The 23,749-nt window shown below is 49.8% G+C and overlaps 1 protein-coding gene across 1 annotated transcript; it reads left to right on the plus strand.

Moving 5' to 3' along the window:
- The first annotated feature begins 3,238 nt into the window (after positions 1–3,238).
- Positions 3,239–23,392, plus strand: dnmt3ba (DNA (cytosine-5-)-methyltransferase 3 beta, duplicate a). Its single transcript, XM_029252110.1, has 25 exons — positions 3,239–3,381; positions 8,294–8,401; positions 8,821–8,966; positions 9,672–9,876; positions 10,927–12,638; positions 12,809–12,977; positions 13,651–13,710; positions 13,911–13,978; positions 17,402–17,488; positions 17,667–17,816; positions 17,916–18,023; positions 18,573–18,717; positions 18,836–18,955; positions 19,049–19,093; positions 19,226–19,305; positions 19,405–19,517; positions 19,926–20,109; positions 20,564–20,648; positions 20,746–20,891; positions 21,302–21,392; positions 21,485–21,633; positions 21,744–21,829; positions 22,297–22,366; positions 22,559–22,677; positions 22,771–23,392. The coding sequence occupies exons 2-25, from the start codon at positions 8,299–8,301 to the stop codon at positions 22,910–22,912; spliced, it is 4,383 nt and encodes a 1,460-aa protein (XP_029107943.1). The 5' UTR covers positions 3,239–3,381; positions 8,294–8,298; the 3' UTR covers positions 22,913–23,392.
- Positions 23,393–23,749: the final 357 nt, after the last annotated feature.

Below are 23,749 nucleotides of genomic sequence, written 5' to 3' on the forward strand. Positions count from 1 at the left end.
GCTAAAAAACCTTTTTTCCATATATGTTCTTTGTCTTTGGACAGCTCATATTTGTTATCTGCCACATTTGCAGTTTTTTGTTTTGTAATGCGTTTCATGCATAGAAAGCTTTTGTTTATAAAGTAGTGAGAATATGTGAATTAAGAGAACAATGTAAAAATTGTTCAAGTGTTTCTGTATTTCTGATTTTATATACCAGTGCATCTGCATAATGTCTTACTATAGTCTCCAGTATTTTGTATCTTTTATATTAAACATTGTTTATACTAAATTTATTGTCTAGCCGTTGCATGTTTTTCACATCATAGTGTAAATGCATCTTGCCTCAGCTCTGACCAGTGTAATCGTTTTTATCCCTGTTTCTGAGATGGTATCCATGGCAGGAGCAGAGATTACATATAAACATGTAGTTTCTGCAGTGCAGTGTAAAATCATGGTTTAGTGGATACTTCAGAACTTTACACACTTACAGCTGGGATATCTTGGATTTTTGCCATGAAGAGCCCGTATCCCTCATCGATAGGAAACGTGCAAACAAATGTACTGTCCTGTCTGGTGCGACTGCCCTCACACACACACACACACACATTTTCAGAACCGCTTGTCCCATACGGGGTCACAGGGAACCGGAGCCTACCCGGCAACACAGGGCGTAAGGCCGGAGGGGGAGGGGACATACCCAGGACGGGACGCCAGTCCGTCACAAGGCACCCCAAGCGGGACTCGAACCCCAGACCCACCGGAGAGCAGGACTGCAGTCCAACCCACTGCGCCACCGCACCCCCCTTTTTCGCGACTGCCCTCAGCCCGTCCTATAGAATGAGAGGTTAGCCAGGCCAGGTCTGAAAAACTGCTTTATTGCACTGTGGATTAAATCTTAAATGTTACATTTTGGAGCTTCTCGTTCAAAACAATATGTTACATGAATGCAGCAGCCGAGACACAAAAAAATTTTTCCATGTAGACCGAATAAATGTTCATTAATGAGCGTATGTAATTTAATTACTTATTAACATTGTTTGATATTCTAATCTTCTAGTTTTATGATGTCACAGCTAAAAAATGTTTTTAGCATTTATGTGTAGCACCCTTGAGCAAGGCACTTACCCTAAATTGCTCCAGTAAAATTACCCAGCTGTATAAATTGGTAAATAACTGGTAGTAGTCTAACACTAAGTTGCTTTAGAGAAAAGAGTCAGCAAAATGAATAAATATAAATATATTATACCAAAGAGGCAGTCCACCCACACCCTGACAGGTAACCTCCTGCGCAGTCATAAACGTATTTATATTTATTCATTTACCTGACAAGTTTCTCTAAAGTGACTTACAATGTTCGATTTGTAGGTACATTAAGATACTTGCAGTGATTTAGCCATTTACACAGCTGAAAACGAGCTGGCCATACAGTTTACCTTAGGCCAAAAACTTGGTCTATTATTATGCTAAATTATATGGGGAAAAATGTCCAGAAATGAATGAATGAATGAATCCTTCAGTACAGCAGATGGATCCAGGTAAAAAAAGATGTAATTATTGGAAATCCCAATCAAAGCACAGTAAATAAGGCTCCATTACACTCTGTAATATATTCTTTATTACCCAGCATTACACTTTATTACACTCTTTTTCACTCTGTTAGTATCTGCTAAAGCTTTATGTTTTTATATATGTTTTATATACCAGTTTTATATATCATTTGTGCACATCACACAAATAGCTTTATGCAGCTACAAGCGGGATGCACATTGTACAGGATGCTGGAATGTGTCAAATTAACTGTGCTCTAGAATCACGTGTCTGTATGTAAGTGTCTCTTTCTGTTGTTCTAATGAACTCTATCGAACTTTGGAGAAAAGTAATAACAAATTAATATAAACGTAAAGGCCCCAAACCGCCATTTTGAGGCCAACGCAGAACTCGGGTTCGCCGTTACGCGCCACAAGATGGCCGAGAACGTCGACTATCCCACGTGACTTTAGGCGGGACACGCGGCGATTAATCGGGCGGTGGAGGGCGAGGGGTCGTGGATGTCATTGCATCGTCATGTCTTATTCGTGTTGTTTCAGTGTTACCGAAAATAAAACATTCGTTATTCTTTGGACCAGTATGAACTTTTTGGCAGTTTTTGTCGTCCTTCACATTCGAGTCTCTTTCAAGTCCGGTTCTCGCGCTCTTTTGCGCCTAATTTAAACCTGGGCAGTAATAATGATGTGCATAAATGTGGGAGTTTGGAAAACACTCCTTACTTCGGGGGTTCAGTCCGGCCAAGTAGCGTCACGTACTCGGTACAGTACAGTACAGTACAGTACTCACACACACGTCGCATAATTGTTTAGGTAAACACGCAACAAGGTCAATGATTCATTAATGCTAATGTAATGAAGTAAAAGAGTTTACATGGAGAAGCCCTGCCTTTCAGCCTTGCTTTGACAAGAACCACCAGGGCTGTGGAAACTAGGTGGCCGTCCGGCCGCCCGTACAGCGGCGCTGCATGGGCTGTAGTGTAGGCTTCGCTTGTGGTCAGCCTGGAAAACGGGTGGCTCGAACCCGACACGCAGTGTCACTGACGCACGGGGGATGATACGAGTTTTCATATTTTGGACACGTGGTCCCGAGAACGTTGGATTCTCTCGGAAAGGCGGCGACGATGGGAAACGCAACGACAAGAGCACGAGCAGCAGCATCACGACGGCGCTCATCCATTGCAAAACCTTCGTTTATTCTTAAATGTGCTTGTATATACAGTATAAATTAAAGCTGGCGACGGGAGATGTGATGTCATTGTCAACTCACGACGTTTAGCTACTACTCGAGTCTCGAGGCCGCCTCCCGCTGTCCAGCTCCTCGGTCCAACTTAAGCCTAAGGGAGCTATAAGTAATAAATAATGAAGAACCAAAAACGGTAGGGCGGCGCGTCATTGTTTCACTTTAAAAAGGAGCCCACTGCACTCGTGAAACTGAAAGTCGCGCCTTTTTATTTTTTTCGGGTTACAGAGCCGTGGTTCCAGCTACGACTTCGTGGACGAGCCGGGGACGTTATGAGGATGGACGGACGCACGACAGCAGGAACTTAAGCTTAGCAGCAGCAGCATCATCATCATGTAGTTATGAAAGTGCACGTCGTCAGTCAGTCAGGCAGTTCGTGGCTCGTCGCTGGTGCGAGTTCAGGCCCAGGCCAGGGTGTCACACCGCGATCCGATCGTTGTAGCAAAAACTGAATTAAAATGTAGTCCCCCCACACCAGCAACGAAAGAAAGGAGGGGTATTGCCGAGCGAGTGGAGGTCACGTGGGCGTGCGGCTGTGGGGAAGACCACCACGCGCAGCGCTGGTTGCCAGTGAGTGTGCAGCTGCTGGAGCCGGGGGACGTTCACGAGCAGGTAAGTGACAGGGGCCCCTCGCGACCCCCGCACGCACACGCGGCGCGTGCCGGTCGCACACCTCGAGGCACGGGGCCCGGTGCGGGCGCGCGCATTCGATTCGGCGGGATCGCGTTCGAGCGACAGAAAAGCACAAAAGGCTCGCAGGATCACACAAAGATCCGGCAAAAGGGACAGCCCGCAAACACAGACAGCGGGTGTGTGTGTGTGTGTTTGTTACGGGCGAGAGAAAAGACAGAACGGGAACCTCGCGGTGGAGTGTGAATCATATATAATAATATGCGCGATACGTAAAGGTGTTCCTGAACATGGTCACTATTGTACTGATGAAGATTTAACCAGCAGCACAGTCAGTGGTCTGAACGCGCAGAGCTGGGCGGTCAAAGCTGGCGGATTTCGAGCTTCTCATCGCTCCACCACCGATCACTGGAAGCGGCAGAAGAAAGGATAGAAATCATGATGACCAAAGTGATACAGTACGAGTGTGAAAGCGAAATTTACCCCTCGGGTGGCACTTAGGGAACAACATCGACCACACCACCGCGTTGTTATTATTATTGTTGTTGTTGTTGTAGTACAGCAACAGCACACGAATCAGTTCGGACACAAAGTAAATCTCCGGCGCTCGTGAGTCTTCGCGGGAAAATAGAGTCGCGCGAGTTTTGCTTTTTCCCTCTTATACATGGCGAAGAGTAGGGGGAGGGGGGTGGGGGGTAGCGAGGGAGGAGGGGGGGGCGGAGCCTGAGCCGAGCGCAACCGAACGGGTCCGAGGCGGCGCGGATTGAAGCACATGGGAGAATCGGGATTTTTTGACACCAACAATTGTTTTTTACATGTCAAAGTAAATTTTCTGCATGCCAGGTCTAATGACTATTATTTTAAAGCAAATTTATCCAGGTCTAAAACTATGTATCGTACATATTGGGGATTTACTCTCATCATGTGGGTAACTTAGCTGAAGACTGACCTGAATTGCTACCCTTTTTTTTTTTTTTTTTTGCAAATGAATGAACCCCATTTGAACCAAATGCTATGGGGCAAATTGAGCCGGTGGTTCAAGTTAATTCCCCCCAAACGTAATTTCTAATGTTGACGGAACAGGTGTGAGAGCAGTGCAGACACCGAAGCGGTAGTGGCAGAAAAATGGAAAGAAGCAAGTGGGAGTCATTACATCTGTGCAAAGAGGAGAGTCTGTGACTGGTCTGTGCACTCAGTGCAACTGGAATGCAGTCCCTCCCTCCCATGTTTCTCTTCCCAAGGGTTAGATACAAAGACACTTCATTACAGGAACACCTACAGGATCAGTGGGTACCTCCACCAGATCTGGCTGGATCAGTGAAGACACTTTGTTGAGTTTCTTGAACATCTGGTTCAGCACACCAGGTGCTCCTCTCACCAGTCCATGCTGCCAATCCTTGATGACCATGAGGCACACGTTTCACTGAGGGCACTGGGTATTGCAAAAACAAAAGGTATTGTCATGCTCACAATTCCACCCCATACTTCACATCGCTTGCAGCCTCTGGATAAGTGTGTTTATGGTCCATTTAAGACCTATTACAACAGAGCTCTCGATGGTTGGATGAGATCAAACCCAGGCAAAACAGCCAGTATATACCAATTTCCTGGATGTGTGAGTGAGGCTTTCATGTCAGCAATGACACCACGGACTGTCTGTTCTGGATTCAAGTTCACAGGGATTTTCCCTTACAACAAAGATATTGTCTGTGATGCAGAGTTTTAGCCATCCATGGTGTCAGACAGGCCAAACCCTAAACTGCAATCTGCTGCTCCAGATGATTCACCCATGGTTTCAACCTCCATCTCTGCTGAGCTACCTTCATCATGGCCTACACATCTGAGTGTTTCTCCAAGGAAGCCAAGTTCGCAACCCAAACACACTGGATATGTCTCCTACTAAAATTGTACCCTTACTCAAAAGTCGGCATCCTAGGGCACAAACAAAACGAAACTGTATTAAAAACAAAGATACTGACTGATACATTTGAAAAACAGGCAATTGAAAGAGCTCAACAAGAAAGGAAAAATAAACAGAAGGGAAAAAAGAAAGTATCATCAAAGAACAAGTAAAGCTCAAGAGAAAACCAAAGAAGAAACAATTCACAGTGTACAGTAGCTCTGAGGACAGTGATGTTCCAATCCCACTTGATGAGACCAGGGTATGAGAGCTCTGAGGATGACAGAGGTGAACCTGACATCTCAGATCTGTCAGCTGGTGACTTTGTAATAGTCAATTTTGGGACCAAATACAGGAGCTCCCGTTACATTGGCTTGGTTGAGAGCCTTGAGTTCAACGAAGTGAGTGCAACATTTCTGAGAAGAATGCGGTGCAGCACTGGCAGTGAGAAACCCACCTTTGTATTCAAAGAAAATGATGAGGTATCTTCCCACTGAGTGACGTGCTGATGAAGCTCCCTCAGCCTCAAAAGGCTGGAGGAACTGCAAGGGAGGAGCAACAATTCATATTTCTTTGTAACCTTGACAAATGGAATGTTGAATAGTTGTTTTTGTTGTGCAGTGGTCTTCACTTTCTAACTGGCATGTTTGTTAAGCTCTCATGGTTTATTTTCACAGGTTCAGAACTGTGAAACTGCTTGTTGATTAAATTATGTTCAAGTTTAAACTTAAAAACTCTGATGGTCAATTTACCCCCGGATGGCTCAACTTAGCCGATGACTTGGATCAACTTACCTCTAACCTGGGTCAAGCTGAGCCACATGACCACTTTTTTTTTGAGAAGTCATATTTCCAAGGCTGTTTGCCATAGATACATTCTTATAATTTTAGTTGATAGCAGACATCCTGAAATATAAGTAGATGTTTTTATTTTACTGCTTTCTCAACCCTTGTCTAGAGGACAAGATAAGTAAAAACTGGCTCCTCTTATCCCACTCTCCCCAGCTGATACAGCTGGTCTGAGTGGCAGTGTGTAATTGAGTGTGTGTGTGTGTGTGTGTGTGTGTGTGTCAGTGGACATTAGAGCTGGAAATCCAGGAATGTGCACTGATCCAGATCCAAGTGCAACCCAACCTATCCCAACCCAAGAGAACCCAGCAGAATCCGAACCCGACTCAAATTTGGGGTTAAGAGCACTGTGGTCTGTGGTAGTGGTTGTCATGGCAGCAGGCTGGGCCTCGAACCACCTGTCCTGACAGCTGTTGCTGTGCATATCAACATGTCTCGAGTGGCCAGTGTGGCTTCTGCAGCACTGCAGTCGTACAGTGCAATGAGTTGTAAGGACAAGTCTATAAACATACTCAAGTTTACCTCTGTGGACTGAACTTTCTGTTTCATAGGCAGTATTTAAAATGAGGGGGGCACGGTGGGTTGGACCAGGTCCTGCTTTCCAGTGGGTCTGGGGTTCGAGTCCCGCTTGTGGTGCCTTGCGACGGACTGGCGTCCCGTCCTGGGTGTGTCCCCTCCTCCTCCAGCCTTTCGCCCTGTGTTGCCGGGTTAAGCTCCGGCTCCCCGCGACCCTGTAGGGGACAAGCGGTTCAGACAATGTGTGTGTGTGTGTGTGTGTATTTAAAAAGGGTCATGGGTGTCAGTGTCTCAAAACCCTTCAGTGTGGTTGCTCTGCTCAAAGTTTACATTGCAAATGCTTTTCTCCAAAGCAACTTCCAATGAACTCTGTAGTGTTATCAGCCCACACACCTTATTCACTATGGTGACTTACACTGCTAGATACACTACTTACAAAGGGTCACTCATCCATACATCAGCAGAACGCGTACGCACACATTGTCACTCACACGCTATGGGGGAACCTGAACAGCATGTCTTTGGAGTGTGGGAGGAAACCAGAGCACACAGACACAGGGAGAACATGCAAACTCCACACAGACTAAATGGGGTCCAAACCCACATCCTCTTGCACCACCCAGGCGCTGTGAGACAGCAGCGCTACTCTCCGTGCCACCCAGTTATGTTTGTATTTTGAGCAGATGGACACATTTATTCACTTAGGAGACACTTTTCTCCAAAGCAACTTACAAAGTTAAGGGTACAAGTATTTATACATTTTTACAGCTTGATAATTTTACTGGAGCAATTTAGGGTAAGTACATTGCTGAAAGGTACTACAGCTGGAGAGGGGATCAGACTTGCAACCTTTGGATCCAAAAGCAGTAGCTCTGACCACTACGCTACCAGCTGTCCCCACATGCAATTCCATGCTGCTCGCTGGGATGCCACACTGTGCACACAATTATTCGATCATTTATCGGACACTTCCCCAAAGAGTCTTGCAGTGTTGTGTTTGCACGCTGATTTACCCATTCATAATACAGGGTAATTCTTGATCAAGGCTGTTAGAGCAGGCATAGAACTTGAACCTCGGTCTTTTGATTGTAAGACAACAGCTCAAAGCGCTACAACACCCGTTGGCCGATATGTTATTGTACACTCTTAATGCACCAAGGCCTGTGATGGGTGCGTTTGGCCTGATCTGCTCGCCTGCATGGTAAGCATCCCTCGGTGTGACGCCCTCCTAGGTGCAGATGGAAGTCAGTCACAGCGCAGATGAAGCACCGCTGTAGTCGTAATGGGTGTGTCCCTCATTGTGGATTCCAGTTTCCGTGTTTGTGGACTTTGCATGTCCTCCTCCAGCTGTCCGTTTCCTCCGGAACACCTTTTCAAAGAGCTGCAGCTCAGGTGTACTGGGGACTCGTTCCATTTCTAATGTGTTTGTGATCTGCCTTGCCGGACGTACCGTCCCGTCTTCTCCTGGGGTTTCTAGGGTCGGCTCCCTCGCCGGCCAGCTGTCCGTCTCATGTCCATCTGAGAGAGTTGAACGTTTTGCCGAAGGTGTTTGCCGTGCACGTCGCAGCCGTGTGACTTCTGGAAACCTCCCGTTGGGTTCTTCAGCTGCGTCTCATTCTATTGTTTGCAGCCAAGATGACGGCGGTGAGCGGGAAGGCGGCGCTCCAGTGTGACTTGTTGACCTGGTTGAACGTATCCCTGCAGACCGAGTTCTCCGCGGTGGAGGAGATCCGCTCAGGTGTGTGTCCTTCTGTCATTGTGTGTGTGAAGAGCGTCCAGTTATTTGCGTGACCTAAAGTAGTAATAGCACACATTCATGTGGGCAGCTTCTACTGCACAGTTGCACGAATGCTTGTTGATTCTTCATCGCTGCGCTTTAATATGAAACGCAGAGGCAGCAGAAGAGAACGGTGCACGGTACTTGTGTGTAATATTTCTATGTACTTCGTAGCCCAACTTCAGGAAACATTTTCATTTTCATAAGGAAGGTCTTTATCAGAGTTCTGGACAAAGAATGAGTGTCGGGCTCCGGTGGCTGCGCCACTCTGCCGGCTGCATGTTCCGGCTGCGCGCTCCGTCGAGGTTCGACGCGCCGCTCCTCCCTCCTGTCCCCGGCGTTATTGTTTGACAGCACACGCCTGGTGCCGCCGCCCACAGGAGCCTGTTTCTGCCAGCTGATGGACTGGCTCTTCCCGGGGTGTCTGAACTTGCGCAGCGTGAACTTCCAGGCCCAGGATGAGAGTGAGTTTGTCAAGAACTACAGCATTTTGGAAGCCAGTTTCAGGAAGAAAGGGGTGACGAAGGTACGTCTGTGCTTGTTCTTCTCAGCTCGCTTAGCACATACGCTTCTTTGAAATAACGTAGATTCCTCGAGTTTTGTGGGGCTGCAGGTCAAGAGGTAGTCAGGCAGGACAGGTAGTCCTCCTGTGGGACATGACCCTCAGCGTGTCCGTCTTTTGCGTAAGTCAAATTCCTAAATCGTACCGGAGGTGATTTTTTTACGTCCTCTGGAACCCAGGTAAATATCTCGCGCGCTACAGCTCGGTGCCGTGTCCGTCGAGGCGATTTTTCTTTATGATTCAAGATGGCCAGACTGTGCTTTGTCATCTCGTGCCCGGTAAAACATGGTCAGCACTGCGATGAGCTGGGCTGTGTCTCGCCCATGCAGTGACCAGGCAGCCCATGGATTTACACTTTGTGCTGAAACAGTCCTCAAAACTGTGTAAAAAAATGCAAAGCAGTCCAAAAAATGCAAATGAGGACATCCCTTGACGAGTCTAACCGCAGACCCGAGAAGTACAAAATGAAAGTAAACCCATCAGATTTTTCCAAAGCTGTGTCCAGAGTGTCAGTTCGAAAACCGGCAATTAAGGAACACCAATTCCTGTTCACACGCACGCTCTTCCCTGGGCGCGAGCCCACGGTGGGGGTGCCCCGTACTCCCGTTACCCGTGTCTTTCACCGACTGTAAAACAAATCCAACTGGTGCTTCTGCTTCTTCTTCTCAGACTGTTCCAGTCCCAAAGTTAGTCAGAGGGAAACGTCGAGTCATTTTCAACTTCCTGAGATGGTTTAAGAAGTTCTTTGATGCCAACTTCTCTGGTCAGTCGTACGAGGCCATGGACGCTCGCGAAGGACAAGCCATTGTACCCGTGAAGACTGCGCTGGGCACCTCTCAGAAGACGAATCCTGGAAATGAACCAGAACCTCTTGGTAAGACACGGTTCCCCCCCTCCCTCCGCACACACGCAGAGGCTTCGGTGCAGAGTGCTGCTCCGCAATCACCTGCAGGACCTCAGTGATCGAGGGACTCGGGTTCTAGCAGAATGGGAACCAGCCGCTGCCACTGTAGGAATTTCTGCTGAGATGATTCACTTCCTGCAGGCTGATCACATCCTTGATTGTGTCAGAACCTGCTGGATGGGATTTTGGTGTTTCTTCTCGTTTGAATAAGGGCGTGAAGGAGAGATCTCACTCTCCACCTCGTAGCTCACACTGCTTTTGTGTGTGTGTCGTGCCTTAATAAACCTCTCTTTTAGTAATGAGCTCAAGTTACCGTGTGCTCTTCAGAGAGATCATGTTGGGCTGACACCGGCTTGCATACCTCGTGAACACACTCGCCTGCAGCCCACGTCTGAAATGTGGACTGAAATGCAGAATGTTTTTGTGAAAAGCCCACTGATTAATTTAGTCTACTTCTGATATTGTGATGTACATTGGAAGTCGCTTCGGAGAAAAGCATCTGCTAAATGAATAAATGTAAATGTGATAGGATGTAAAGCTAGCTGGTGTAATGAGTGCCTTTAGGGATCCTTTATTTTTCTTTCTTTGTAGGAAAGCAGTTAAGAAGACTGCAGGCTTGCGTGAGAAATACTTCAGATATTTTCAAAGACAACTTTCGATATTGTAAAAACGTTTTTTGTGAAATGCTGAGCATTTGTCGCTGTTCAGGAAAAACACGTTTGTGATACATTTAGAAAAACCCTGGTGGAAATTAAAAATGATAAATGTGACTGATCCAAAGCTGTCAAAGGTATTGACACACACTTGGCGTACGTGCAGTAAAGAGCTTTGATTTGAAAAAGGTGGATGTGTACTTTGCTCGTGGCTGAAAAACCTCAATACTGATACGATGCCTCTTGTACTCTCCACAGCTATGCAGTGACTATAAGTGTACGTGGGCGCTGAGTGTAAGCGTCGTGGCTCATACTGCGGTTTGCTGTAGACAGACTGCTAAAATGTACATTTGCTGTTTTTGGCCAGTGACGAGAGTGAAAACGGAACCGGAGTCTGAGGAGGCCAATGAGAACACGCCGAAAAAACGCATTGTCTTCCGCAGCCAATGGCAGAAGACTTTCAATTGGGTCCGGCCCAGCAAGCTGGGAGATGTCTACGCCTACTGCCAAACCTGCGACCTCAACCTGAATATCACCGAAATGGGCAAGGGGGACCTGAGGCGGCATGAGCAGACCCAGAAGCACCAGAAGAGTGTCAAGAGCAGTTGTGAAGGACGTCTCTGCAGCACCGGGGTTCTGCGGTTCATCAAGAAGCACTGGGCAGGATGGGAAGCTGCCAAGACGGGTTCTGACGGAGACAGGGTGCCGTCCCACCCGGAGAGGCACGTTCTGGGACTTGGGCATCTGCAGGGCCTGGCGTCAATCTGCACCAAAACACCATACTGTGTCTACCTGTATTGCAGGGTGGATCTAGGCGGCGCCAAGAGCGCCGACGTTATCCTCTTGGGCTTTTTTGATGTGGATGCTGGAAAGCACCTCATCCGGCTTCTTGACGTTGTCCAGCCCGAGGAGGATGCTGCCCACACTGCCAACAGCCTCATCAAAACCCTGAAGACTTCCAAGATCCCGACCGTCAAACTTGCTGCTTTCCATGTGGCTGGGGAGGATGAGTTTGCTGAGCAGGTGGCGTCACATCTCAAAGGTCTCCTTCCCCATGCAGTGTCGCTTGTTGGCTTGTATAGTCTCTCTGATAGGGCTTGCAGGACCATCATAGAAACACACTCCAGCCTGGTTAAGGAGCTTGTCATGGAACTGTACCACCACTACTCCTCCTGCTCTAGCACCGACGACAACCTAAAAGAGCTTTTTGGCAGCGTGGGTGTGAGGCCGCCAGTCCTCAGCCACTGTTTGGTCTTCTGCCAGATAGTCTGCAAGATTCTTGGAATGTGGTCGGACCTCGCCACATACTTCAAGTCTTGCGACCCCACAGATAACCGGACCAAGAAAATTAGTGCCCATCTGGAGAACCTTCACATGAAGGCAACGGTCATGTTCCTAAGCCATGCCCTTCAGCCTCTGTGTGATTTCCAGGAGCAGCTTGAAAAGAGAGAAGGCAGAAGGGAGGATTTGGTTCACGTCCTGCTGGAAGCCAGTGATCTGCTCCGCTCGTACGCGGCCAGCTTCCTCCACTCCAGTGCTGCCATCAAGTTCCTCAAGGAACGGGACATCAGTGTGCTGAAGAGTAAGAAGTCTCACCTGCCGGATGCTGAGGTCAATGTTGGAGTGGCTGTGGAGGACTTCCTTGAAGAGCACAAGGAGGCCCTGGCTGACATGCTGCCGACCTTTGCAGAGGGTGCCATATCATTCTATGTGTCGGTCACAGCTGCCGTGGCAGAGAGCCTACCTTTGAATGAAGGCAGCTTGAGAAATGTGTCCAAGCTGTTGAGTCCTTCGCGGGTGTTGAAGCTCACGGGGAAGGCGTTGCTGGAGTTGGGAGCTGAATTCTGTCTCCGTGACATCAAAAGAAATGCCACCCAGCTCACCAACGACCTGGTACATTACCAGCTGGAACTGGGGAAGGAGTCCTCCCAAGACTTCCAAGAGTTGGTCCCATGTCTGGAACAGCACTGGAGTGCAGCCCTGAAGGCCATGCCACCGACGTCCATCTTGCGGACCCTGGTTCTTACCCTGCTGGCTCTGCCCTGCCCGCCTCTGAAAGCCGAGAAGGTCTTTGCCCAGGTCCGTAGATCCACGTATACCTGCACTGCATGGTGTCCCCAGTGGTACACGGGGCTTTCCTTCTTCCAGTCCTGCTTCAGAATGTGGCACAGCTACATGTCCGGAGTGTTCACTCACTGTATGTACATGTTGGCTTCTCTGTGTTCGTGTGCGTGTTGGCATGTGCACAGGCACTGGAGATCAGGGATGCTCACCGACCAGCTGAGATCAGGTCTGAGGGCGAGTCCGACGTCAGCCGAGAACTGGACCTGTGCGACGGCGAAGCTCCCGCTGAAAACAAGCAACCGTCGCTGTCCGAGAAAGGTCATCCAGAGATGTCTGGTGGCCCGTGTTCCTTGGGTATGTTTGTGTGACGGTCGAGGTCCCTGCTCAGCCTGTGGTGCTCCTGAAGTGCAAAATAGATGCAAACTTAAAAAGAACAGAAAATGAAACTAGAAAGAGTCACGGATTTTTCAGGATACAAATCTTTTCTAGTTCACCTAGTTTAATGTTCATGTGTCTGTCATCTGAAATGTGTCACAAGGCAGTGAACCAGAGGTGTGTTTCCCCTCCAAGCAGTTGGTGGGGTAAAAAGCACCCAGACAGAAATGGGGTTTCTGAGGGGCGTGTGTATTATTAATTGTTTACTGATTGTAACTTAGTGACTTTGGCAAAATGAGTAAAATGAATTATGAACAGACTTCTGAACGCAGTTTTTTTAAAAAGCCAAGATATCAGAAGTAAAAATTAATGGAGAAACAGTGCAAACTATAAAGAGAGTTTGGGCAAAAAGACAGGCTGACACTGCAACTTTTACATTAGTGTTTGCGCAGTGTTTGGTTTGCAGCGCCGCTGTTGTTGGACCTTGTCTCGGCGCTCGCACTTGCACCTGCGCTCTTTTCGAAACCCGTCGCTTCTCGCCATCGGCAGCCTTGTGTCCTCTGGCATGTTTCTAATGTGACGCCTGCATCTTAAATGAACGCTGTGATTGCTGTTGGATAGATGGAGCGTTTAAAGAAATGTCATTTTGCAGATGTGATCGAGCTGACTGAAACCATCAGGCCGTGTACCGTGTTACTGGAGAAAATCAGCCGTAAGTTGGACCCTGTTTTCGTCGCACTCGTCTCTTCCGCTTTCACTTCCACCACCTTTTACATCCAACTGGCATGAGAATGAAAATTAGTGTGAAAGTATGTCACAGTGATGTGAGTCACGATTGATACCCGAGCACGTCTGCAAACCGGTGGGGATATCGGTCCGCTCACTCGAGTCCCTTTCCTCTCCTCCGTGCAGAAATAAACCCCAAGGAACCGGTCATCTGTATTGATGACGAGGTGATCTGGACAGGCTCCTATCAGCAGGTATGTTTTCAGTGCAGCCTCACCTGATCGGTCGCCATGCCGGAGGAGTCTGCAAGGTGGAATGTGTCCATCGCTCTCTGTCTCTCTTTCTCTCGGCCTCGTCGTTTAGTCCAAATTGACGCTAACGTTGACTACCTTAGTACCGCTGGATATTTTTACTGTCACAAGTGTGTAACACAGCACAATGTGGAGGTCAGACTCCATTGGCCCGGCCCTTGCACACCAGAACGAGGGAAGGGGGCTTGGGCTTCAACACCTTGCTTCTTCCCTTCTGGCTCTGACTCTTTCACTTTTCCGTCTTGAGCGTCTGCGAAACAGTGCTCCGCGTCCCGAACCTTCTGGCCACATCGGCTCTCTTCGACTTCCTCTCCGTCTTTTTGATTTTTTTTCCTTTCGATTTTTCTCCATATTAATATTTCTTTTTCATTTAACTTTTGAATATTTACTGTTCCCAAATATAAAACGGTTACACTCTCCGGCCTCATGATGCGGCCTTTGGAAGCGGTTTGAGGAAGAGGTTAAAACAACTGCTTCTCTGAGAGCTCAGTAAGGAGAAGAGCTAATAGATGAGAGAGGAAGTGAAAAGACAGCCCTTCACTGCAGGGTTTCCCCCAGTGCAGAAAACCTGTTTCTTTCACTCACGGTCAGATTGTTAAAAATATAAATCGGCTTTCAGAGGTGGGCAGGGCAGAGCCTGTGCCTGCCCGCTGGTGGGTCTGGGGTTCAAGTCCCGCCTAGGGTGTCTTGCAACAGAATAGCGTCACGTCCTGGGTGTGCCCCTTCCCCTCCAGTCCCATGCCCTGTGTTGCCAGGTTAGGCTCCGATTTGCTGCTACCCTGCTTGGGACAAGCGGCTTCAGTCAATATGTGTGTGTTTGTGTATTAGACAATAATATTTTTGCATTTTATTTTCAGTAATATGCTGGTGATATTGTTCTCATGCAGAAAGTACATTTTGTTTTTGTGTTTTAATTAATTCTAGGGTACATATTTTTCACCAGACAGCTCATGTTTTTCTCCGTAAGAAATAATGGCAATTTAACCCCTCTGTAGCGTCCGGACGGGAGTCCGACACGGACGCGCGTTGCTATTACGTCCAAACACAGACGAAATATAAAATGACTTCACGTGCAGTGTGATGTTAGAAGTGTACTGTGCGTATTGTAAGACACTCGGTGGAAGTGAAACAGGAAACACGAGACCAGGAAACACACACGGTGTTTGAACTACGGTGAACAGTGAAACGCTAATCCGTGAGTATGACCGCAACCCCGAGACGTGACGAAATACCGGACAGGAACGATGGACCAGGACTGAAGAACAAGAGGCAGGAACTGACGGGACGGGCACTCGGGACTGGAACATGCACACCTAGGAAACAGACTGAGGGAACAAGAGACTACGAATCGCCAAGAGAGCACAATAGAACAGCTGATTAAGAATCCGCAAGTAGTTCTGCTCCGCTGGCTCCTTTTATACCTCCATGTCCTACGAGACTGTGAGGTGATAGGTAAGCGTTAACTAGCGGCACTGAGTGGCGCCGCCTCTGACCAGGAGGGGCAGTGACCCCGTGGGACGTGACACCCTCGCAACGGGAATTCGTCCACTGGGTGATTTCACAGGAGGAAGTCACCGTGTTCTATGGGCAGTGGGGGGTATATATACTGTAGCTTTAGCTGATTATATTTAGCGGGTGGGTCACAGGAGGCTCCAGGGGCTCCGCCCTCCGTGTGGCTCCGCCTTCAGCGTGGCTCTCTCTGTATGCCACCCAGGGCGCCAGGCGCGGCATTCACGGCTGGGAGAGCAGCCTGCGCCAGAGGCCTCAAGCGCGGACCGTCTTTCAGGCGGCGGCAGGTGTGTGGGAGGAGCCTCGTGCCCTCAGCGGGCAGAGCAGGTGCCCCAGAAAGGCAGACAAGTGCCCTGTGGTGGTATGTACCGCAGCTCCCGCCCCGTCCCAGGGGGAGCGGTGTGTGTCTGTGCCGTGGCGTGACGCCAAATCTAGAACACGGAAAACGCAGCCCTAATGCACGTTTACATGTGCCGTCGATGCGGAGCCTGTAGAGTGCCTTTGCGAAATGACGCACGTGTGTGTACAGTGTGTATGTGTGTGTACAGCTCTCTGTTTCAGCCACTGATGTGTCGTTAAAACTGAAGTCAGTGTATTTTGGACTTTATTAGTCTCTTTTTGACACTTACAGAGGTGTCACTTTCTTCCAACCAGCCAGCGAGTTTCCCAGCAGGCAGGAGGTCCTTGTGTTCAAAGTGTTCTGACTCTCCGGTGCTCCCGTACCGTGGAGTTTCTGGAGTGGGCTGAACAACTGTGGCCCTGCTCTCCATCCAAAGGCACAAAGAACTGACATGATGCCTGTTCTGTTGTGCGTGACACTTTGTTTAAATAACCGTTTCTGAGCAGGAGGTGGACACGGTATCCAGTGAGAACTGGACTCCCTTTCCCTTCCTTCCCAGCTCTGTATTTCCCACCCTGGTTCAAGGCTTTTGGTGCTGCTGTTCCCACATGATGTAGTCCTCTTAGCCACACTAGACTGTGAAGGTTAGCACGCAGCAGGCCGGAGCGGCCCACAGGCCAGTGTGACCTTGTCGGGATGAAGGTCAGTGTTGCCAGATGAGACGATGGTACAGTCTTGAAGGTTGGAGAACCTTGAGGTCCTTCTCAGGTGTGGAAACCGCTGTACTGAACGGTCACGGTGAAGCGGGAGCTCAGTGCTCGGACAGGTCTGACAGTTCACCCCGTCGTTCGACCGTCGTCACCCTCAGCTGTTCTCATGAGCTCTGGGAAGTGACTGGGAAAGCAAGGGGCTGAAATGAGGCTCCAGAGAGATGGGGTCGGGGGGCCTTCGGAGTCGCTCCTCCTTCATGCTCTTTGAGGTGTTTGGTTGTGTAGTCACAACGCCTCTGAGCGCCTCCTACAGGAGGCCCTGGACTGCAGCTGAGGGAACCCCTCAGGAGGAGTGGCTGTGGAAAGGGAAGTAGAGTCTGACCCTTGCCAAGAAAAGCTTTCCCTTTAGATGCCTTAACCACTCCACTGATGAATGGCCTCTGCTCCTGCTCTTGTGCAGCACTGGCTTGGGTAGCATGTAGAGCTAGCAGGTAGTGTGATAGTCTGCACTTACCAGTGTAATGTTCTAGATGGTTCTGAGTTGGGTATGGCCTCCTGGCCTCCTGCAGTCCCGACTCCTTGGGTTATTGCTAAAAGGAAGGCTTGCAGAGGAAGTGTGTTTCATTTCATGTGTATGCTGTGTTGCTTGCTGTCGTGTAGAGGTGCACGGCATAGCAAACTGGAGCTCGTAGTGCCTTGTTTGCATTTCCCATGAGCCCCTTTATTGTAAAAGTGGAGCATTTTATCCTGTCAGGGAAAAAAGAGCTTTTTTGGACTTCTGACCTTTTCCACATGTTTGGCTTTCAGGACAAGAAGGAGAGCTGCACGGTGACTCCTGTCCGGCCGATCTCCAGCAAGCCGGGCTCTGGCAGGAAGAAGTTGTACCCGTACCTGGTAATGTGACAAGGGGGGGGGGAGCGGGGAATGTGCCGGCACCCCCTACCACTGACATGTGCAACTGTAGCGCATGGCATCATCGCTGTGGCACAGTAGTTTTGCACCAAGGATGGCGAACTGGGTCCGCTTGGCATTTCTCGTGAACCGCTTCCGCTTCCAACCGGTTCGCCTGCAGGACGGGAAAGGCTTCCGGGTTGGAGAGCTCGTGTGGGGCAAGGTGAAGGGCTTCTCCTGGTGGCCCGGCATCGTGGTCGGCTGGAGGAGCAAGTCAGTCCCGGTGGCCGTCCGCCGTGTCGAGTGGTTCGGCGACGGAATGTTCTCAGAGGTGAGCCAGGAGAGTGGGACTTGGGAACCCCTCCCCTCCAGCTGTGTTGCCCTGGCAGCTGTACACTCTCTCTCTCTCTCTCTCTCACTGTGTCCTCAGATCTACACGGAGTGCCTCCTGCCCTTCGGCGCCTTCACAAAGTGCTTCTGCAACAACTCGTTCGCCAGCCTGCCCACCTACAAATCGGCCGTGTTCCAGGCGCTGGAGGTAAAACGACCGATGCACCGCTGGTGCCCCTCGCGCCTCGCGCTCTCCTGTTTGATAATTTCTGTTAGTGAATGAAAAGCAAGGTGCAGTGCTGCTGCGGAACACACTCCGTGTCCCGAGGAGTACTATCGCCGCTTCGCATAGTCCGCTTTATAGAACTGGTGTTACGGGGGAGGAGCCTAATACCAGATGACCGGAAAAACATAGTGAAACTTGTGTGAAGAGGCTCGGTTAACACTTATTTTTAACCTTTTTAAACTTTCTGTGCCCTGACTTGTCCCACTGACACCAAATTTGTGCTGGAGTGCAGTACATGACGGGGACAAACGGTGTACACTGCCGGTGTTTATTCATGTGGAAGGAAGGTTCCGGATTGTATACAAACACAAAGAATGTGGTGCCGTTACAGTGGAAAATACTGAAGTAATTAAAAAAATAATTGGAACTTGTCACTGTAATCTTAAATTTGGGAAATTGTCCTGCAACAAAGTGTCGTCTCCTCTGCTGGTACTCTGCTCGTTACTCCAACTGCGCTCGGGGCTCCTGCAGCTGGCGGCAATGAGGAGCAGTAAGGTGTTCCCTCCGCTCACTGAGGAACACCAGGAAGATGAGCTCAAGGCCATGCTGGACTGGGCCTTCGACGGTTTCAGACCCTCCGGACCGCAGGGTTTCCAGCCCCCCCCGGACCCGTGCGGTGAGCTCCTGCTTTGCGGCCTCGTTCGGCCTGGTGGGTGGGGGCGTGTGGAGGAGGCAGGATCTCCATCGTTGTGTCACTTCAGTGTGTTTCCTGCCTCCCTGTCCCTCCACTTCAGACACAGCCGTCTCAGCGAAGCCAAACCACCTGGACACGGCGCTTTCGGACTACCAGCCTCCAGCCAAGAGGAAGAACGTACAGAAGAGCCGTGTGTGCGCCGAGCTGGACTTCAGCAGAGGTTTGGTTTTCACTGCCGAGATGGTCCTCCCCCGCGCTGCTCTCCACTGCTAGCGGATGCTGTCGCTGATGAGTTCTTTCTTCCGTTCCTCAGAACAAATGGTGCAAGAAGTCACTGTGAAAGGAAAAAACATTGAAGGTAAAGATTTATTTATTTTTAATTTCTGTTCATGGTTTCCAGAGGTTTCATTTGTTTTGCTGCATTTCATTGAAGTCCTGCATGTTGCTCTGTGTGTGTGTGTGTGTGTGTGTGTGTGTCTCTCCCGTACAGACTTTTGCCTCTCATGTGGCGCATCCAACATCGAGATTTTCCACCCGCTCTTCAAGGGGAGTCTGTGTCTCAAGTGTAAGGTAAGGCTCCATATGGACGTGTCTCCGTCCCTTTTGGTCAGCCGCTGTACCGCCACTGTCGCTTCTCTTGGACTGACACTCTGCTGTTCCTCTTCGCAGGACAACTTCATGGAGACGCTGTACCGCTACGATGAGGATGGGTACCAGTCCTACTGCACCGTGTGCTGTGCCGGCCTCGAGGTCATCCTGTGCGGCAATGCCAGCTGCTGCCGGTCAGTGACCTTTGACCCCCCGGTTTGATATCGGCCGCCTAACCTTTAGCAAGCCATGGCAAATACGGTATTCCGAGCTTGACTTTTGGAGACACTCCTTTTGCATGTTCATGTAGCGCTCCCAATAATACAATAATAGTCCCAGCAATAATCTGAGTAATACGGTAATAATCTCAGTAATACTCTGTCTTGCAGTAATGCTTGCCGTAATATGGTTATGCTCCCAGTAATAATCCCAGTAATACAGTAATACCCCATCGTACAGTAGCGCTCGCAGTAATATGGTAATGCTCCCAGTTACACAGTAATACTGCCGGTAATGTGTCTTTCACAGCTGTGCGCAGTTTTTCCAGCACTTATCTCTAAGCTGACCCGTGTGTCTTCTGTGTGTGAGACGCATATGCGCAGCTGCTACTGCAAGGACTGCCTGAACATCCTGGTGGGGCCGGGCACCTTCGAGCAGCTCATGGAGGTGGATCCCTGGAACTGCTACATGTGTGTCCCCCCCAAGCGCTACGGGGTGCTCAGCTGCCGGCCCGACTGGAGCGTCCGAGTGCAGGAGTTCTTCGTCAACAATAGCGCCATGGAATTCGTAAGGGGGCTGTCATGCTGCTGCACTGCCACTCTGTATGTGCATATTACCAGGGTTCGAGTTATGAACTTTCGAAAATACAAACGTTTGAAGTGCATTTCTTTATTTATTTTCAGTAGTCTTTTGTTCACTTATTTGATGTCAGATATTTGTTCAGGCGCAGGAAACGTGGGCTGTGTTTACAGGCCCAGCTGATGGGTGGTGGTAAAGACCACGCAAGCACAGTACAACACAGCAGTGCTCTAATTCACTTCCCCTGCACCGTTTCAGCAGCTCATGTAATGAGACGAGGAATGCTGCAAACATTCATGGGGTCAGTTGGTCAACAGCCAGCACTGACTTGTTTGCTATTTGCAGTAGCTTTACGGTAGACCTACCGTCGTTTGGAAGTAATAATACAAGTGTGGACCAGATCTGTGAAGTATTGGTGACTCCGCCCCGTTTCCTTTGGCAGGAGCCTCACAGAGTGTACCCGTCCATCCCGCCCAGCCAGCGCCGGCCACTCCGGGTCCTGTCCTTATTCGATGGCATTGCCACAGGTCAGTGCTGCACCTCTGCGCATAGGAGCAGGAGCGCATATGTGGACTGCTGCACTTGACCACAGCGACCACCTCTAGCCTGTCATTCGCCCTGCAGGCTATCTGGTGCTGAAGGACCTGGGCTTCAAAGTGGAGCGCTACATCGCGTCAGAAATCTGCGAGGACTCCATCGCCGTGGGCATGATCAAACACGAAGGGAAGATCGAGCACGTGAATGACGTGCGCAACATCACCAAGAAACATGTGCGTGAGCCCCCCTGCCTCCCAGGCACTTCCCCACCACGGAGGTTAAAGATCACGGCGGTGGCAGCTGCAGCAGACCCCCACGAGAGTCATGCATGCACACACGCGCGCGCACACACACGCACACACACACACACACACACACACGTTGGGAATACAGCTCAGCGCCGCTGTAAGTTACTCCTTGACTGAAAGGATCCACAGCTTGTTCTTGCTGCCCAAATTCAAGGTGTAAATTGCTGAGAAATGTGGGTCTGAGCAGGTAAACTTCCATGGAAGAGTGGTGCTTGGGGCAGTTGGTAGCAAAGTGGTTAGAGCAGTTGCCTTTGGCCCCAAAGGTCATAGGTTTGAATCCCACCTCCAGCTGTAGTACTCTTGAGCAAAGTGGTTCATGATGTGTTCTGCCGCAGATTGCTGAATGGGGTCCATTTGACCTCCTGATCGGTGGGTCCCCCTGTAACGACCTGTCCATGGTGAACCCGGCTCGCAAGGGTCTCTACGGTACGGAACCTCTCTTTGCCGTTGCCGTGCTGCCCCCGCTGGTGTTGTGCTTGTTGCTCACTAGTTGTTGCGGTTGTGTTTTGTGCCCGCAGAGGGCACCGGGAGGCTGTTCTTTGAGTACTATCGCCTGCTGACGCTGCTGCGCCCCCGTGAGGATGAGGACCGCCCTTTCTTCTGGCTCTTCGAGAATGTGGTGGCCATGTCTTCCCGCGACAAGACCGACATCTGCCGGTTCCTCGAGGTGATCCCTGGCCCTTCGTGCCTCCACTGTATACACACCTTGACTTGAGTACATGGCACATGGTAACCATGGAAACGCTCAAGCACCTTTTCTTGCTACGTCCTGTCCAGTGCAACCCGGTTCTGATTGATGCCGTGAAAGTGAGTCCAGCCCACAGAGCCCGCTACTTCTGGGGCAACTTGCCCGGAATGGACAGGTAGGGGTGGGGGTGGAAAGGGTGTACACTGGGGAGCTAGACCTGGTTTTTATTATTATTATTATTATTATTATTCTACATGTTCCTGGGAAAAAGAGAAACAGTGCAGGTTTATTCTGTTCAGACAGTTCGAATTTCTGTTTTTTAACTCATATTTACATGTATTTATGTTATCTGACACTTTTCTTCAAAGTCACTAACAGTGTGAGGTGTGTAAATGAGCTGCTTACACTTATTTACCTGTTTATACAGCAAGGTAATTTTACATGAGATGTACCTTCATCAAGGGCATGAGAGCAGGTGGTGGGATTCGAACCTGAGTCCCTGGATTGTAAGGTCACGGCTGTAAATCGTGCAGAACCTGCGAGTGGTTCGAAGCAGGAATTTGAACCTGGGACCGTCAGTTGCAGGGTGACCGCTCTAACTGCTGCCCCCCTGCAATGAGTCCTGTTCCTCTTCCATTACAGACCCCTTGCTGTGTCGCAGAATGACAAGGTGGACCTTCAGGATTGCCTTGAAGTCGGACGCACAGCCAAGGTCAGAGACCTTTCACTTCGCTCTCCTCAGTGATGTTATCCTCACCTTCGTCTTTCTCTTCCTCATTCCCTGCCTCGTGCCTTTCGTGTGCGCGAAGCATCTGGTGTCGCGCCGTATTACTGCACACTGTGGCATTACGCTGTTTTCGTCCCGCTCGCTTCCGACATGCTCTCCCCTGCTCTCTCGTTCCAGTTCAACAAGGTGCGTACCATCACCACTAAGTCCAACTCCATCCGGCAGGGCAAGACGGGACCGCTCCCGGTCACCATGAACGGCAAAGATGACTACCTGTGGTGCACAGAGCTGGAGAGGTGAGTGCAGGGCGTGGTGTGTGCTCGCACTTACAGACCCCTTGTGAATCCGTTCTCGATGCTAGATGTAACACACCCCCCCGCCCTCCCCAGGGTCTTCGGCTTTCCCAAGCACTACACCGACATAAACAACATGGGCCGCTGTCAGAGGCAGAAGGTTCTGGGCCGGTCCTGGAGCGTCCCAGTGATCCGGCACCTGTTTGCACCCCTCAAGGACTACTTTGCCTGCGAGTGAGAGTGTCATCCCCCTCGACCCCCCCCCCCCAACCCTTGTCCTCCTGACTCCCCTGTGCATCAGCGCGCGCTGATTGAAGTGGGAGTCAGCAGACGGATTGTCAATGAGGAACCCCCCCCCCCCCTTACCGCCTCCCTGCTTCAGTAAATGAATGAATGAACTGTAGAGATGTTGGCATTTCACACAGACACCGATTCCACAGAATACCTCATTTGTTCAGTTTTATTTGCTTTTTTAAATTTTATACGGTCAACATTCCAGTGGAGTCCACTTTTTACTGTTGAATATTTAAAATTGCTTTTAAAACTGGCTCTGCCACCTACCTCACCGCTGTCCTGTCTGCTGTGACTGACTCAGCGTCTGTAGAAACATGAATTTACCCTTCCTCTCTATTTATAACTCAATAACAGTGCACAATAGTCCTCAACCACTTGTTTATTTTTTAATTTTTTTTTTTTTAAACTTGTACTGTATGTGTTGCGGGGGGCGCGGTGGCGCAGTGGGTTGGACCAGGTCCTGCTCTCCGGTGGGTCTGGGGTTCAAGTCCTGCTTGGGGTGCCTTGCGATGGACTGGCGTCCCATCCTGGGTGTGTCCCCTCCCCCTCCGGCCTTTCGCCCTGTGTTGCCGGGTTAGGCTCCGGCTCCTGGCGACCCCGTATGGGACAAGCGGTTCAGGCAACGTGTGTGTATCTGTTGCAATTTTGGCAGGGCTTTTAGCTTCTGTGAAAGAAATAATTTTGACCATATTAGAGTGGAACCACACCATGTTAAGTTAGATTCTGTAGACCGAAATAGATCCTGTCAATGGCACATTTACCGGTGCCATCGTTATTCATC

Source organism: Scleropages formosus, chromosome 5, assembly GCF_900964775.1.
Source record: "Scleropages formosus chromosome 5, fSclFor1.1, whole genome shotgun sequence".
NCBI classification, from domain to species: domain Eukaryota; kingdom Metazoa; phylum Chordata; class Actinopteri; order Osteoglossiformes; family Osteoglossidae; genus Scleropages; species Scleropages formosus.